The following is a 14,247-nucleotide window of genomic DNA, read 5'->3' on the forward strand; positions in this document are numbered from 1 at the left end:
CCCCCCATCGAAGCCATTTTAAAGTGTCCAGTTCAGTGGTATGAAGCACACTCACACTGTTGTGTAACCACGCCCACCGTCCATCTCCAGGACTCCTTCCTCTTCCCAAACTGGAACTGTGCTCATTAAACACCGACTCTTCACCACCCCGGCCCCCACCCCACCGGGCTACTGTTGGTCCACTTTCTGTCTCTATGGATTTAATTACTGGAGGGACTTCAAAGAAGTTCAATCATGCAGTGGTTGTCTTTCTGTGACCAGCTTACTTCAGTTAGCACAACGTCCTCAAGGTTCATCCGTGTCACATCTGTCGGAATTGTCTTTTTAAGACTGAATAACATCCCTTCGTATGGATACACTGCATTTCGTTCAACCGTCCACCTGTTGGGCTACTGTAAATCATGTTGGGTGTAGAAATATCTCCAAGTTCTCGCTTTCAATTTTGGGGCTATATACCCAGAAGGGAAATGGCTGGGTTATTCCATTTTTAATTTTGTGAGCAGCTGCCATACTGTTTTTCATAGTGGCTGGACCATTTTATATTCCTACCCACAAAGCACAAGGGTTCCAATTTTTTCCCCACCACCCCCCAGCCCCCCGCCCCTACAAATACTTTTTTTTTTTTTTTAAATAGTCCCCATCCTAATGGTTGTGAAGTAGTTTTTGCTTTGCTTTTTGGAAGGGAGGTGAGTGACCTTTTTTGGCGGGAGCATTTGTATCTGTCCGGCTACGGTTGTGCAATCCCAAATGGCTTATCTCGTGAACAGCCCACCCCAGTTGATAAGAGAGAGCTATCATTAGCCCATGGTTTAGAAAGGTTCAGAGCTTGCCAAGGTCACAGGTAATCTGCAGAACCAGAAACTGAACCCCTGAGGTCTTATCTCATTATTTCACTCTGCATCGTTAAGTAATCCACCACCTTTAGTCACGAGAATGTGAGCCCCTGCCACCAAAGGTCGCACAGCCCAGGGTGACATACCAATCCTAGCATAAATGCTCAGCCAACAGGAGGTGAGCGTTGCTCTCAGTGAGTGCTGACTCTGGGGACCCAACTCCACGCCCACTGATGTTTCCGTGAGAGTGCTAGCTACCCCATGAGACAAAGGCCGGGGAGCTTCTTAACCTAACCATCTGGAGATGGCCTTCTGGGGTCCTAAACCCCAAATAACGCACAAAATCCAAACGTGCGTGGATGTGGCATGCGTTTTTCGAGGAAGAGCCTGTGTCCCTGCTTTGATCAGATTTCAAAGCGATCTGTGAGCTGGGTAAGACTAAATCAACCTATCAGCCCTAAGGGTGTTCCCAGCCCCATGACTGCTGTAAAAATATAAAAACAGCCCTGGGGGCGTCACAAAAAACAGTCCCTTGAAAGTGAGCTCTGGGGGCGCCCGGAAAAGAGCACTCGACTTTTGATCTCAGGGTCGTGAGTTCAAGCCCTGTGTGGGGTGTAGCGATGACTTAAATAAATAAAACTTAAAACTTAAAAAAAAAAAAAACTTAAAAAAGCTCTGAGGAAGAAGGTGGCCCCAGGTGTGGGGTCGGGGACCTGTCAGAGTCCTGATGGTCAATCAAAACCACATTTCCTGACCGCTCTGTGGTAGCCTCTCTCCTTCCTCCGTGGCTGTGCCGTCTCTGTTCTGCTGGCTTCTCCTCTTTTCTACAATTTCTACGGTCGGAGGATCTCAGTGCTTGATCCTTGGACCCCCTCCTCCTTAGTCTCTCCCATGGTGGTGGCACCTGGTGTCATCTGCATCTGGACCACTGGCTTTTCATTCCCAGCCTGAGTGTCTCTATAGACTCAGAGCCAAGCCACCACCTTCTTGATAGTTCCATGCGGCCATTCCCCAGCTACTAAGAACTTCCCTAAACCTTTCACTTCATGGAGCCCCTCCCGCCATGCCTGTTCCTCCCCCTCTTGGCCACAAGCACCACCACCCATCCAGATGTTTGGGCCACAACACCCAGGAAGCAGCTTCTTCCTTTTCCTCATTCCGCATATCCAGCCGGCCCCAAAGTTCTCTGGACGCCGGAAGATCTGGAAGCCAGTCCACTCCATAGCGCTCTCCTACTCAGTGCCTTCCAATGCTTCCTGTTATACCGAATCAAGTTTCAGGGCCCCTGGAAACCCTCTCCCTACTGCACTCCAGCCACTCGGACCTCCTCAGTATTCCTTAAACAAACTAAAAATTTCCCCACTTCACTGTCCTTTGCACAGGCTCTTTCTTCTGCCTGGCGCTGGTTTCCCAACATCTTTTTATCACTCAGATCCCGGTTCATGGTTCATATGTCCCCTGCCGGGGGAGTCCATCCCTGTCCCTGACCACATAGCCTCAAGTCACTTCCTTCCCTGCCCCCAACTCCAGTGACGCTCTCCTAGACCCTGCTGGAGTGCCTTCAAAGCACATGTTCCTCTCGAAAATGATCCTGTTCGTTTGTTTCCTTGTTATTGTGAGGTCTTGCCACTAGAGCAGTGGCCTTCAGTGTTTTTCATGTGACCTACAGTAAGACGGAAATTTCACCCGTGACCCAGCAGCCCAGGTGTTAATGGCTGCATAACAGATTATTCCCAAATTTACTACCTTTAAGCAATGGCATTGATCTTGCTCACAGATCTGCAGTTTGAGCAGAGCTTGGTGGGGACAGCTCATCTCTGCTCCTCTTGGTGTCAGCTGGGATGGCTCGAAGGCTGGGGGGCTGAAATCATTTCAGTGCTCACTCACTTGTCTGGTGGTTGATACTGGCCTCTGCTGCGACCTCATCTGGGAGACTCTTTACAGCACCTTGGGTTCCTCACAACATGGCAGCTGGGCTCTGAGAATGAGTATCCCAAAACTGGGAGAGGGCAAGAGAGCAAGAGAGCACAGCTAGCACCAGGCAGAAGCTGCATCCTAGCTTCTGACCGAGGCTCACAATTCAGTCTCCTTTCTGCCACATTTTATTTGTTGCACAAAGTCCTGCTGAAGTTCAAAAGGAGAATGAAAGTCTGCCTCTTGACAGGGAGTGGCAAGGTTGGAACTATTTCCGTAGCCATTTTTTGGGAAAATATAATCTGTCACACCCAGTACACAAATGGAGATTTTGGAGTTTCCCAAAACAATACTTAACTTTCTGTACACAATGCACTGATTTTTCCCCCATTGTATTTTGTAGAAAATGCTGGTCATGACCTGCTGAATTGATTTTTTACCTCGGTTTGAGAAATTTGTCACGTAAATGGGCACCCCTAGGACTAGGACTTTTCTTTTCTCTACTATAACCTTTGACACAGCATGGTGTTTGGTGCCAGTGAGGCTGGCTATCTCACCTGCTAGTGTTCTACGTAGGTTTTATTTAACGCCTTAATATAGTGCTCACTGAATACCCAGCACCGTCCTCGCTTAATCCTCACGCCAACCCCTAAGTCGGTACTATTATGACCCCCATTTTACTGAGGAGGAAAGGGAGACGCAGAGGGATGAAGTCATTTGCCCAGGGTAACAAAGCTAGTAAGTGGGATTCGAACCCCATAAATCTGGTTGCAGACTCCATTTTGCTATGCAGGCTCTTATGGAATTTATGTATTTATTACGTTGTGAGTACCCCACGCACACTCTATAGAAACGTCAGCTCCACGAGATGCAGTCCAAGGCTTCGCCCCCAGAACCCCGCCCTGGATGCAGCTGGCTGTCTATAGCTAAGGAGACAAACAGCTTCAGTATCTGCCAGACGCTTTCCAGCCTGCGCAGGCGCATCACGGAGGACTCCCGCAGGCAGACACACCCCCCTCCCTGCGCCGATTGGCCATTGCCGGAGACTGACGGAGGAGTCGGCGCAGGCGCACTAGGCCAGACCTGAAGGTACCTCCAGCCCGTTCCCTGATGACTGATGGAGGATCAAGCCAATGGAAACGGAACTCTTCGGAAAAGGGGCGGGCCCTGAGGGCAGTTAAGTTTGCGCGGGAATGGTCCTGGAGTAGTCATGGCGGCCTTCCGCGACATGGAAGAGGTGAGCCAAGGGCTGCTGAGCCTGTTAGGCGCCAACCGCGCGGAGGCGCAGCAACGGCGGCTGCTGGGACGCCACGAACAGGTCGTGGAGCGGCTGCTAGAGACGCAAGACAGCGCCGAGCAACGGCTGCGAGGTCAGGGCTGGGGCCGGGGGCGGCCGGGACCCGGGCCCACGTGATGGCAGGGGGTGGCAGATCCGCCTGGAAACCCTCCCTCCTGGGCGCCCCCATCTGTGCCCTATTCTCCCATGGACGCTGCCCTCTCTGAGCCTCAGTTTCCCCGCCCATGAAATGGGCTTCAGAATGGCAGCCACCTCCCAGGGAGTTAGTTGGTGAATATAGGAGTTCGCAGTGTCTGGCCCAATTCTGAGCGTTTCGTGAGCAGGAGCTGGGGGAACTCAGGGTCCGAAGTGGAGCTCAGGAGTCAAAGCGCTGGGTTTTACTCCCAGCATCCCTACTTACTGAGGTTGGTCAGCTGTTTTATTGAGCACCTGCTGTGTGCCAGGTAGAGTGCCAGCCCTGGGTTGGAAGCAGAGAGCAAAACAGACAAAATCCCTTAGAGGGTTCTTAATGCTAGCGAGGGGAGGTCAGAGGATAAACAAGGAAAATGGGTAAGTCAGGAGGTAATGGAATAAGGAGATATATAGGACAGAGTGGTGATGTTTTGGGGCGGGTCAGCGAAAGCCTTCTGAAAAGATGATGTTTTAGCAGAAACCCCAAGGAGGCTTGGGAGGGATCCAGGGCTATGGTGAAGATTAAATAAGTTGGTGCTAGTAAGGTGGCGCCTGCTTTAGGTGGAGAGAACAGTGGATAGATAATACAATTTATGTGGAATCGAAGACACCATCAAATGTAAGACTCTTAAAGCTAAGGGAATAAAGCTTTGCTAATAAATATCTTAAAATGCTGCAGAGAGGGCTAGATCAAGCCTCTCCCACAGGTGAGAGGGGCTTGCCCAGCCTCCAGCCGGGATTTCAGGTGACTCATGAGCCCTGTGGCCCCAGTCCAGTGGTTGCCCTCTCAAGCCTCAGTGTCCTCATCTGTGAAATGGGACCGCTGATAGCACTCATTGTTTCTGTTCTTCTCAGTGCCAGATTTTTATTGCTTTTAAAGCTACGATTTATTTATTTATTTATTTTTTGGTTGTAAAATTGATAGAAGACTTACCATTTTAGCCATTTTTAAGTGTCCAGTTCAGTGTGTGGTTAACATCACATTCACGTCATTGTGCAGCCATCCCCACTGTCCGTCTCCAGAACATTTTCATTATCCCCAACTGAAACTGTACTCATTAAACACTGACTCCCCATTTCCCCCCCCTCCCAGCCCCTGGCACTCACCATTCTGCTTCCTGTCTCCATGAATTTGACTATTGTAGGAACCTCATATAAAGTGGAATCCTGGAATTTTGTGTCTGGCTTATTTTCTTTTTATTATTATTATTTTTACAGTTCGTGTCTGGCTTATTTCGCTTAGCACGGTGTTGGTTTTTTTTTTTTAAGATTTTATTTATTTATTTTGATGAAGAGGGAGAGAGCACACAGGCAGGAGGAGCAGCAGGCAGAGGCAAAGGGAGAAGCAGACTCCCCGCTGAACAGGGAACCCCATGTGGGACTCAATGATCCCAGGACCCTGGGATCGTGACCTGAGCTGAAGGCATGTGCTTAACTGACTGAGTCACTCAGGCATCCCTTACTTAACAAAATGTTTTGTGGATTCATCCATGTTGTAGCGAATTTCCTTTCTGAATAATATTCCAGTGTATGGACATACCTCATTTTGTTTGTCCATTTATCCATTGATGGACAGTTGGTAGCTTCCAGCCCCCAGCTATTGTGAATAATGCTGCCATGAACATGAGTGTGCAAATATCTCCTTGGGTCCCTGCTTTCAATTCTTTTTTTGTATTTTCCCAAAAGTGGAATTGCTAGATCACATGGTAATTTGATATTTAATTTTTTGAGTAACTGTCATCCAGTTTTCCGCAGTGGTTTTGGTGCCAGGGTTTTTTTTAAATGCCTTTTTACAGTTAGGTTTCATGCAGAGATGCTGTTTGGCTTGAGACTGAAATGACCTAGAAGCTAGGCAGGGGATGGCTTGGGGGAAGAGTGTTCCTGGCAGAGGCGACTGCAGATGCCAAGGTCATGAGGTGAGAGTGAACTTGGAAACCCAGGAGAAAGTGGTGAAGGTGGGGTCTGCCAGAGCCAGACCCTGCCGGCAGTGAGCCCCCAGGAGGAGTTCGGAGGTTGTTCTAAGTGTGGTGGATGCCCCAGTCAGAGTCTTCCCCTTCTCTCCTCCTCCTCTCTCTTTTTTCTCTCTTCTCTCTCCTCCCCACTCCATTCACTCCCCCTCCATTGACGGTTTGGGGAGAAGATGGCATCACCCAGACTGCCTGAATTTTAGCAGAACGGATGGAGTTGAGGCTGGGGAGACAAGAGGCAGGGTACCAGGGAGCTGGGATCCAGTTCCGATCCAGGCCTCAGACCAAAGTGCCTGTGGACAAGTCACTGACTATCTTGGGGCTTCTGTCCTTCACCTCTCCATGGGGGCAGGGCTTGTGAGGGAGGAGGGTACTCCCAGGGAAGAATCCAAGGAGACTCAGCTGTCTGTGGGGAGGGTGAGGGGAGAAGGGGCAGGAAGGCTGCAGAAGAGAGCCAGACCCTCAGCTATCCTAACAGGAAATCAGCAGGCACTGTTTAAAACAGATAAATCAAGAAATAGCAGCATAAGCAAATTATTTAGAAATGTGAAGGTCAATGCCAGAGAAAACAGCGATGAGTTGAAAGTGGCTGCTTCAGAGGGGTGGAGAGGCTGGGAGGGGGGTGCCTGTATGTGTTTAAATTTTCACAGCCATATACATGTAATATTTTGATGAAAAATTAACTTAATGTAAGTTTGTAAACACTTAAACGCCAGCTCTTGGGGAAGCATTTCCATCTGTGCCTTCTCTGAGTTGGAGGGTTTCTCCAGCTCTCTGGGAAGGAACATGGTAACCTTGTTAGGGTGTTTTTGATCTTTCTGGATGTTTTGTTCAAAGCATGTTTATTCTGAGTAGGTGCTGGCAATCTATGGTGCATGTAAGATGCAATCCCTGATTCGAGGAAGAAAGAGGAGGAATGAATCGTTCTGTGCTGGAGGGGCTGTCATGGAACCATGGCCGCACCCTAGGGGGGAGAGGAGAGTGTCCAGCTGCTCGAGTTGTGCGTTGCCCAAGAGGTCTTGAAGGCTGGGTCCAGGAGTGCACAATGGGCAGGAGCACAGCGGCATCCCACAGAGGACAGGCAGGTGGAGGCCCGGGCCTGTGAAAAATGGGGGTTGTTTGCAGAATGATGAGGTGTCTTTATGGCCAGAGCAGAGAGAAGAGTCTATGGTGGGGTGAAAAGCAGGGAGAAAGGCTGTCAGGGAAGTTGAAGATGCTGGGAGGGACCTGGTCCTTATCTTGGAGACACTAGGGAGCCATGGGTAGTCTTTGAGCAGGGAAGAGACTTCACATTTGGTAAGGCAGCTGCACTGGAGGCAGAGAGCAGAAGGGATTGGCAACAGGAGAGACCAAAGCGGGGAGTGAGGGGGAGGCTGTTTGGGTGGTCCTGGAGGGACCTGTGAAGGGGTTGCTGCTGGCCAGGAGGAGGGGACTGGCCAGGCCTGGATCACTGATTGGATGTGGAAAGTGAGTGCCAAGCTTCTTGCTTGGGCAACAAGGTTGACCGTGACATTGTAAGTTAAGACCGGGTATGCAAAGAAGGACTGGATTGATTGGTTGATTGATTTCATTATTCATTCATTCGTTCGTTTTTTTTTGGTGGATTCAAATGTGTTTTGGTGAAATGGAAGCACTTTTGCAAGGTCCGGGTGGAAGTGGGTGGTGGGCTTTTGGAAATCGGACCAGCAGGTTGGGGAACCATAGACAGGGAAGTGAGGAGTGGCTGAGGCCTCGGGCACATGAAACCCCCCCTCCCGCCTTTGTCCTCAGGCTCTTCTGGGGCAAGGGCAGACCCTGGAGAAACCGCTTTGAAGGGCCTCAGGCTTCTCTCCCCCACCCCACCCCCCCCCAGAGATCCTGGCCATGGAGGAAGAAGTGGCCCAGAGCCTTCTTGATGCAAAGGAGCGGGCGCACCAGGGGGGTGTCGAGTTGCAGCAGCTCCAAGCCGAGCTTCAGAAGGCCGGCGAGGACAACACCCGTCTGAAGGCCAGCCTCCTATATCCTTCCCTGTGTGTGCGTGGACGGCGAATCTCTGGGCTTGGAGCCAGGGGCCCTGGGCCCCCCACAGCTGGCATTAGTGCGGGCAGCCCCCCTCCAGAGCGAGGTGACCTTAACCGCCTGCTTTACTCAGCTCACCCGAGAGCTGGAGGAGCTCAAGGAGATCGAGGCCAGTCTGGAGAGACAGGAGAGGGAAGTTGACGAAGACACGACCGTCACCATCCCTTCAGCCGTGTAGGTCCCTCCAGTGCGCGGGGTGGCGCGTGCCCGTGGCTGGCGCGGTCCTGCCGCTATGTGGGGTGACTTTCTTTTCTCTCCGTCTCTTTTTTGTGTTCTCCTACAGGTATGTGGCTCAACTTTATCACCGGATTAGCAAGATTGAGTGGGACTATGAGAGTGAGCCGGGGATGGTCAAAGGCAGTATCCTTTGCGGAGAACGTGGAGCCCCGTGCGCCGCTGGTGGCGATGTGGGTGTGGAGCAGCTGTGGACAGCAGTCCGCAGGTCCCCCAAATCCCCAGAGGCTCCCGCAGTCCCCCTTCTGGGTATAAACACAAAAAAATGGAAAGCAGGGACTCGAATGGGTATTTGTACACCTGTGTTCATGACTGCATTGGTCCCAACAGCCAAAAGGTGGGAGCAAGCCAGTGATCGAGCGGCAGATTGCTAGGTAAGCACACTGGGGTGTGTCCATGCCACAAGGTAGCATTCCACCTTAGAAAGGGAGGACGCTCTGGCACATGCTAGAACATAGATGTACCTGGAGGACGTGATAAGTGAAACCAGCCAGACACAAAAATGAACTGCTGTCTCATTCCACGGACAGGAGGTCCCTAGAAGAGTCAAAGCCACAGAGATAGGAAGTAGATGGCAGGGGGAGAGGGAGGGGAGTCCATGTCCCATGGGGACAGAGATTCAGTTTGGGAAGATGGAAAGTTCCAGAGACGGATGGTGGGGTCCCAGGGGCAGGGGGTGGCTGTGTGTGTCTGGCTTCCTTACATCTGTGCCCTCAGTCCATCACGGCCCCAGTGTCGCCCAGCCTATCCACCTGGACAGCACCCAGCTGTCCAAGAAGTTCATCAGCGACTACCTCTGGAGCCTGGTGGACACGGACTGGTAGCCGGGAGTCTCAAGGCCACATCTGCACACAGCACGAATCAGCCGTGCTGGGGGGTCGGTGTCTCAGTGGTCAGATGAGCTGAACATTAAATGTTTATACACAAGTGGGTTTCTTTTACTGGATTTCTTTTGGCCTTCGGCCTCAGTGCTGGCCTGGCCTTGGCTAGGTAACCACGGAGGATTGCCCTCGGGGCCGGACCCGCGGCTTCTCCTCCGCGGCCACGCTGTGCAAATGGTGCCGTAGTGTGCGATGACTCATCCTGCATCTTTGTCATTTGTGATGCAAGTTGGGCCCTTTTGTATTGACTCAGGGAATATCCTTGAGTGCCACTGTGGGCCCAGAGCTGGAATTTGGAGGCGGTGGCTGGAGCCCTGGCAGTCCCGTCGGCATACGTAAGGAGGGATACAATCTAGGGTCGATGGGAGCCTGGTTCCCTGATGACCGTGGAACTGGGTATCAGCACCACTGGACTTTTTTTTTTTTTAAGATTTTATTTATTTATTTATTTATTTATTTATTTATTTATTTGAGAGAGAGAGTGTGAACGGGGAGGAGCAGAGGGAGAGGGACAATACACGCTTGGCGGAGCACAGAGCCCGATGCAGAGCTCAGCCCCACGAACCTGAGATCATGACCTGAGCCAAAATCAAGAGTGGACGCTTAACCAACTGAGCCATCCAGGAGCCCCTGGTCTTTTTTTTTTTTTAAGTATGCTGCACACGGATCATAGAGCCCAGTATGGGGCTTGAACTCATAACCCTGTGATCCAGACCTGAACTGAGATCAAAAGTCAGACACTTAACGGACTGAACCACACAGGCGCCCCAGCACTGGACTTGTCTATGTTTGTGTGGGCCACTGTTTTTTTGTTTTGTTTTTAGTTTATTTATTTATAATCTCTACACACCCAACATGGGGCTCGAACTCACAACCCTGAGATCAAGAGTTGCGTGCCCCACTGACCGAGCCAGCCAGGCGCCCCACAGCTAAAGTAAATCTAACTGAGGCAGCCCACAGCCCAGGCCAATCTATGTGTCCCCTTCCCCCCAAATCAGTGATTTGGGGTTCCACGAAGAAGGAGAAGCATATGGCCAGCCTGCCTGCCTGAGGGTAGAGAACAGGAAGTGGGTTCCCCTCACATCTGACTGGTTGCCTGCTACGTACAGCCTGGTCAGATTTGCTACGGTCACACGAGCCTCTGGGTCCTCTGGTCTGGGATTTCGTGCACATCCACGTAACTGAATTATTTCTAGTGGGTGCAATGCTACAGTGTTTTTTAATTGGCGAGGAGGCCTTCTAGGCAGAGGCAGCAGTAAGAGTAAGTTCTAGCAGCATCTGAGCACATCATGGGCACTAGACACAGTCCGCTCAGGTCACCCTTGGAGGTTCTGGGTCAAGGAAGCCTGCCTGTCAGGCTCTAGGGAGATGGACCAGTTCATTCAGTTCACAAAGATTCCCAGAACCTCAGAGGCCCTGTTTTTATGCCAAGGGCTTGGCTTTACGTGTTCGAGTAAGTGTTCTCACAAGCGCTCCTGAGCTGTTTTCATTTTTAAGATCGGTAGGGTCTTTTCTGGCAGGAGATGGGCACAGAGCGTCCTGTTTGTACCATGGGCTTCCAAAGGGCAAAAGACTTGAACTTGACCAGGGTTTTCCCACCTCAGGGACATCGGGGCCAGTCGTTCTCCGTGGTACAGGCTGTCCTGGACGTTGCAGGACATTTAGCAGCATTCCTGGCCCCCACCCCCTAGATGCCAGGAGCACCCCCTCAGTCATGACAAACATGGAGCACGCATGAGGCAGCGTACCCCCCCCCTTGCTGCCTCAGCCAAGACCCAGCCAGGCCTCCACACGTGGTCGACGGAGAAGCTGCTGTCACCCTGATGGGTGTTCCTGCGCACACACTGGCCTCCACCTGCTCCACCAGGCGGGGGAAGGTGTTGGGAGTGCGCCCCGCCCCAGCGGCCCCGAGAGCATGTGAGGGTCAACCCAGTGTGGCTGGGAGCTCGGGGAAGGCAGGGAGGCGTGCATCCTTGCAGTGGGCGAGCAAACCCGCAGACTATCAAGGCCGCGGGCGCAGAGTGCCTGGGACAGCAAGCAGGTGTGGGCGGAGGCTGTTACGGACCAGAGCCTGTGAGTGCCCTTGGCCCAGGCCCAGGCCCTAAAGCCCTCCATGGGCCTGCTCTTCCTCTAAGCAGTTGCTTTGCTTGGTTCTGGGAGGGGGCCAACGAGATTTTGGCCTGCTTGGAGATCGGTTTCCCCAAGAGGAAGAAGGTCCCTTCAGGGAGGCTATGTGAACCCAGGCGCAGAGTGGCCGTGTACCTCCGTCTACGCAGGCAGCCCCCCGGGACTGGCCCAAGGAGTGAGCAAGCGGGTAAGGAACGCGGCCTGGCGGGCGGGTTCAGGGAGGTGCCTGAGCCCACAGGGGCCTGGAGAGGCCCTGGCCCTCTGCATGCCTGCGCTCTGACTCACCGCCCGGGGCAGGACAGCCTCAGGCCCACAGCCTCCAGTGTGCACCCCTACCCCCGCTCCTGTGCGGCCTTCCTCTGTGAGCCACCCGGCACTGGTCACCAGCTCTTGAATTCTGGACGCTGGCCACAGGCCTGCTGAGTGTTTGGCCCAGCCCGGCCGAGGGAGAAGCGAGATTCGGGTCCCCAGGCCCGGGCAGTGGGGAGCCAGGTCCCTGCCCTTGTGCCCCTACCGCTGGGGCTGGACCCCCCTCCTCCTCCTGCACCCCGTCAGGGCCAGCGCGGGCCCAGCGCCATCCCAAGCCAGTAGAGTATTCATCTTATAGATGGGGTGCCAGGCATGGAACGGTCTGGTCACAGGACAGTGACACGGCTGGAGTCTGAACCCCCACAGTGGGGCTGTGGGGTCCGTGGAGGAGCCTCTCGGCTTCGCCGGTGAGAAACGGGCTCCGAGGTGGGGCCCTTTCTCAAGGTTCCCCGGGTAGAAAGAGGCCAAGCAATGACGAAACCACGCCTGTGTTGTTGGAACCGTACCGCTGACGTTCCAGATAAAGCCATCACGGAGAGGTGGCCGTGAGCCAGACGTCCGAGTGCCCAGCTGACCTGGCTTGTAATTGGTGTTTCTGGGGAAAAGAGCCCAGGGAATGGTGCGGGAGAGCTCAGGCCCCCACACTGGGCAGTCGCTGGTCAAGTCCCAAGCTGGCTGCCCCCCGAGGGGCCCACTCAGCTGCTTCCTCTAAACCCCCAGGCCTTTATCGCTGTGGGTGGGTCCACCCAGTGTCCCCCACCCGCAGGCCCGGAGTGAGCTGTGGTCAGAGCTCTTCCTAGTTTATAGATCAAGGGGCAGGCCGGCGCGTGTGCCTGGGGGCCGGGGGTTCAGGGGGCCAGGGCTGGATTCGAACCTCCGTGGTTGGATGTGAGGCCGTGGCCTGATCTCTCTGGACTGGCTGGGGAGGGGCCAGAAAGACCGGTTGCAGGGTGTCCTCATGACAGTGCTTGGGTACCTGGGGACCCTCTGTGTGGTCCCAGGACCTCCCGCAGCCTCCCCGGCTGACTCAGAAATGTGGACTGGGCATCTGTGACCCGCCGGGCCACCCCCCAAATCAGGGAGCCATACTCCAGTGGAAGCCAAGACTAATGGGTCAAGAAGGAGGAAACTGAGTCACAGAGAGTACACCAGTTATTTGTGTTAAGTTCTCACAGCTGATGAGTGGCAGAGCCAGGGTTTGAAGTGGACCCAGAGTTTGGGCACTGAACTCCAGCTCTCAGTTAGTGATAAATGCTGTTGCTGTTGGGGGCTCTGTAGGAGGCCCTGGGGTGGAGGGGTCATTGGAGCCCAGACTTGAGCCCCCCAGGGGACAAAAGCGTGGGGACTGTGATTCAGGCAGAGGGAACAGCAAGGGCAAAGGTGGGAGTTCAGGGCTAGCAAAGCGGCCTGCGGGAACCGTGAGGCCTGAACCTTGAGGCAGGGGGCTTGATCCCACAGGGCCGGAAGTAGGGAGTGGTTGCTTGATCACGCTGGGCCTGCAGTCCCCAGTAAGATCCACAAAGGATTTCAGGTTCCAGGCAGGACAGGAGTTGGGGCCCAGGAAAAGGGAGCCTGATGACAGCCTTTTAGCACAGGCCACCTTGCAGTAGCCCCATGTTTCTAGGCGGCTGCTCTTGCTGTGAGCCCCCAAGTTCCCCCCTCCATCCCAGGCACAGCGTGGGAGCTAAGGCCGGGATAAGCAGAGCAGCTGGGCCTGGGAGGGTGGGGCTCCAGTAGGAGGGAGCCCCTCCACTGAGGGCAGGAAGCAGGGCTGAAACCCGAGCTGCCTGGAGTGGGGGCTGGACCAGACCCAGGAGTCCCCAGGGCTGCCCCGCCTCCACCCCCCCCAGCTGCCCCGCTCCGTGGGGTGGCTGATGTGACCAGGGCTCACCCACAGTCCGAGCCCTCAGCCTCTCCCTCATCCCTTCATCGGAGAATTCACTTCCTGGGGGGACTGAAGGAGGCACTGACCCCCACAGTGGGGGAGGGGCTGGCTGGGGAGGCTGCTGGGTGAGGGCAGCCCTCCCCTCTCCCCTCTCCCTTCTACCCCTCGGACCTGGGCTCAGCCCCCAGGCTCCAGCCTGACTCACCGCAGGCAGCTGTGGTTTGGGCTGCCGGGTGGGGGTGGGGGGGCAGCAGAGGACACGAGTTGGGGGTACCAAGCTTAGGGGAGCAGCTTCCTCCCACCGCCAACCCTGTCCTGGCCAGAGCTGCTGAGTGCTCCGAGCCAAGGAGGACAGGACTGCCAGCCCCCCACCCTGTCCCAAGCTGCAGAATGCCTCTACCCTGCACAACCAGCACCGTTGCCGTGCTCTGGGGCTGAGTCCACGGACCGGGGGGTCCGCCTTGGGGCCTTCCAATATGGCACCCTGTTCTGAGCCCTAAGAATCCATCCCCTCTACCCCTCGCAGTCAGTAGGGAAAGCCACAGGGTGGCAACTAGGTACCCCCCCCCCC

At 54.1% G+C, this 14,247-nt stretch overlaps 1 protein-coding gene across 2 annotated transcripts; it reads left to right on the forward strand.

Annotated features, from left to right (window-relative positions):
* The first annotated feature begins 3,845 nt into the window (after positions 1-3,845).
* Positions 3,846-9,401, forward strand: SPC24 (SPC24 component of NDC80 kinetochore complex). Of its 2 annotated transcripts, none has more exons than XM_008708077.2 (5): positions 3,846-3,984; positions 8,035-8,179; positions 8,310-8,414; positions 8,524-8,600; positions 9,192-9,401. In XM_008708077.2, the coding sequence occupies exons 1-5, from the start codon at positions 3,858-3,860 to the stop codon at positions 9,296-9,298; spliced, it is 561 nt and encodes a 186-aa protein (XP_008706299.1). In that variant the 5' UTR covers positions 3,846-3,857; the 3' UTR covers positions 9,299-9,401. The 2 variants fall into 2 exon arrangements, with proteins under 2 accessions (XP_008706299.1, XP_008706297.1); XM_008708075.2 differs by having other exon boundaries at positions 3,900-4,117.
* Positions 9,402-14,247: the final 4,846 nt, after the last annotated feature.

Source organism: Ursus maritimus, unplaced genomic scaffold (genome assembly GCF_017311325.1).
Source record: "Ursus maritimus isolate PB19 unplaced genomic scaffold, ASM1731132v1 scaffold_14, whole genome shotgun sequence".
Classification (NCBI taxonomy): Eukaryota; Metazoa; Chordata; class Mammalia; order Carnivora; family Ursidae; genus Ursus; species Ursus maritimus.

Bases quoted from the DNA above. Each gene is read 5' to 3' on its own strand.
- SPC24 (XM_008708075.2), top strand. From the start codon at position 3,958: ATGGCGGCCTTCCGCGACATGGAAGAGGTGAGCCAAGGGCTGCTGAGC. The intron at 4,118-8,034 runs GTCAGGGCTGGG...ACCCCCCCCCAG, and splicing joins CGCCGAGCAACGGCTGCGAG to AGATCCTGGCCATGGAGGAA. The intron at 8,601-9,191 runs GTATCCTTTGCG...CTGTGCCCTCAG, and splicing joins GCCGGGGATGGTCAAAGGCA to TCCATCACGGCCCCAGTGTC.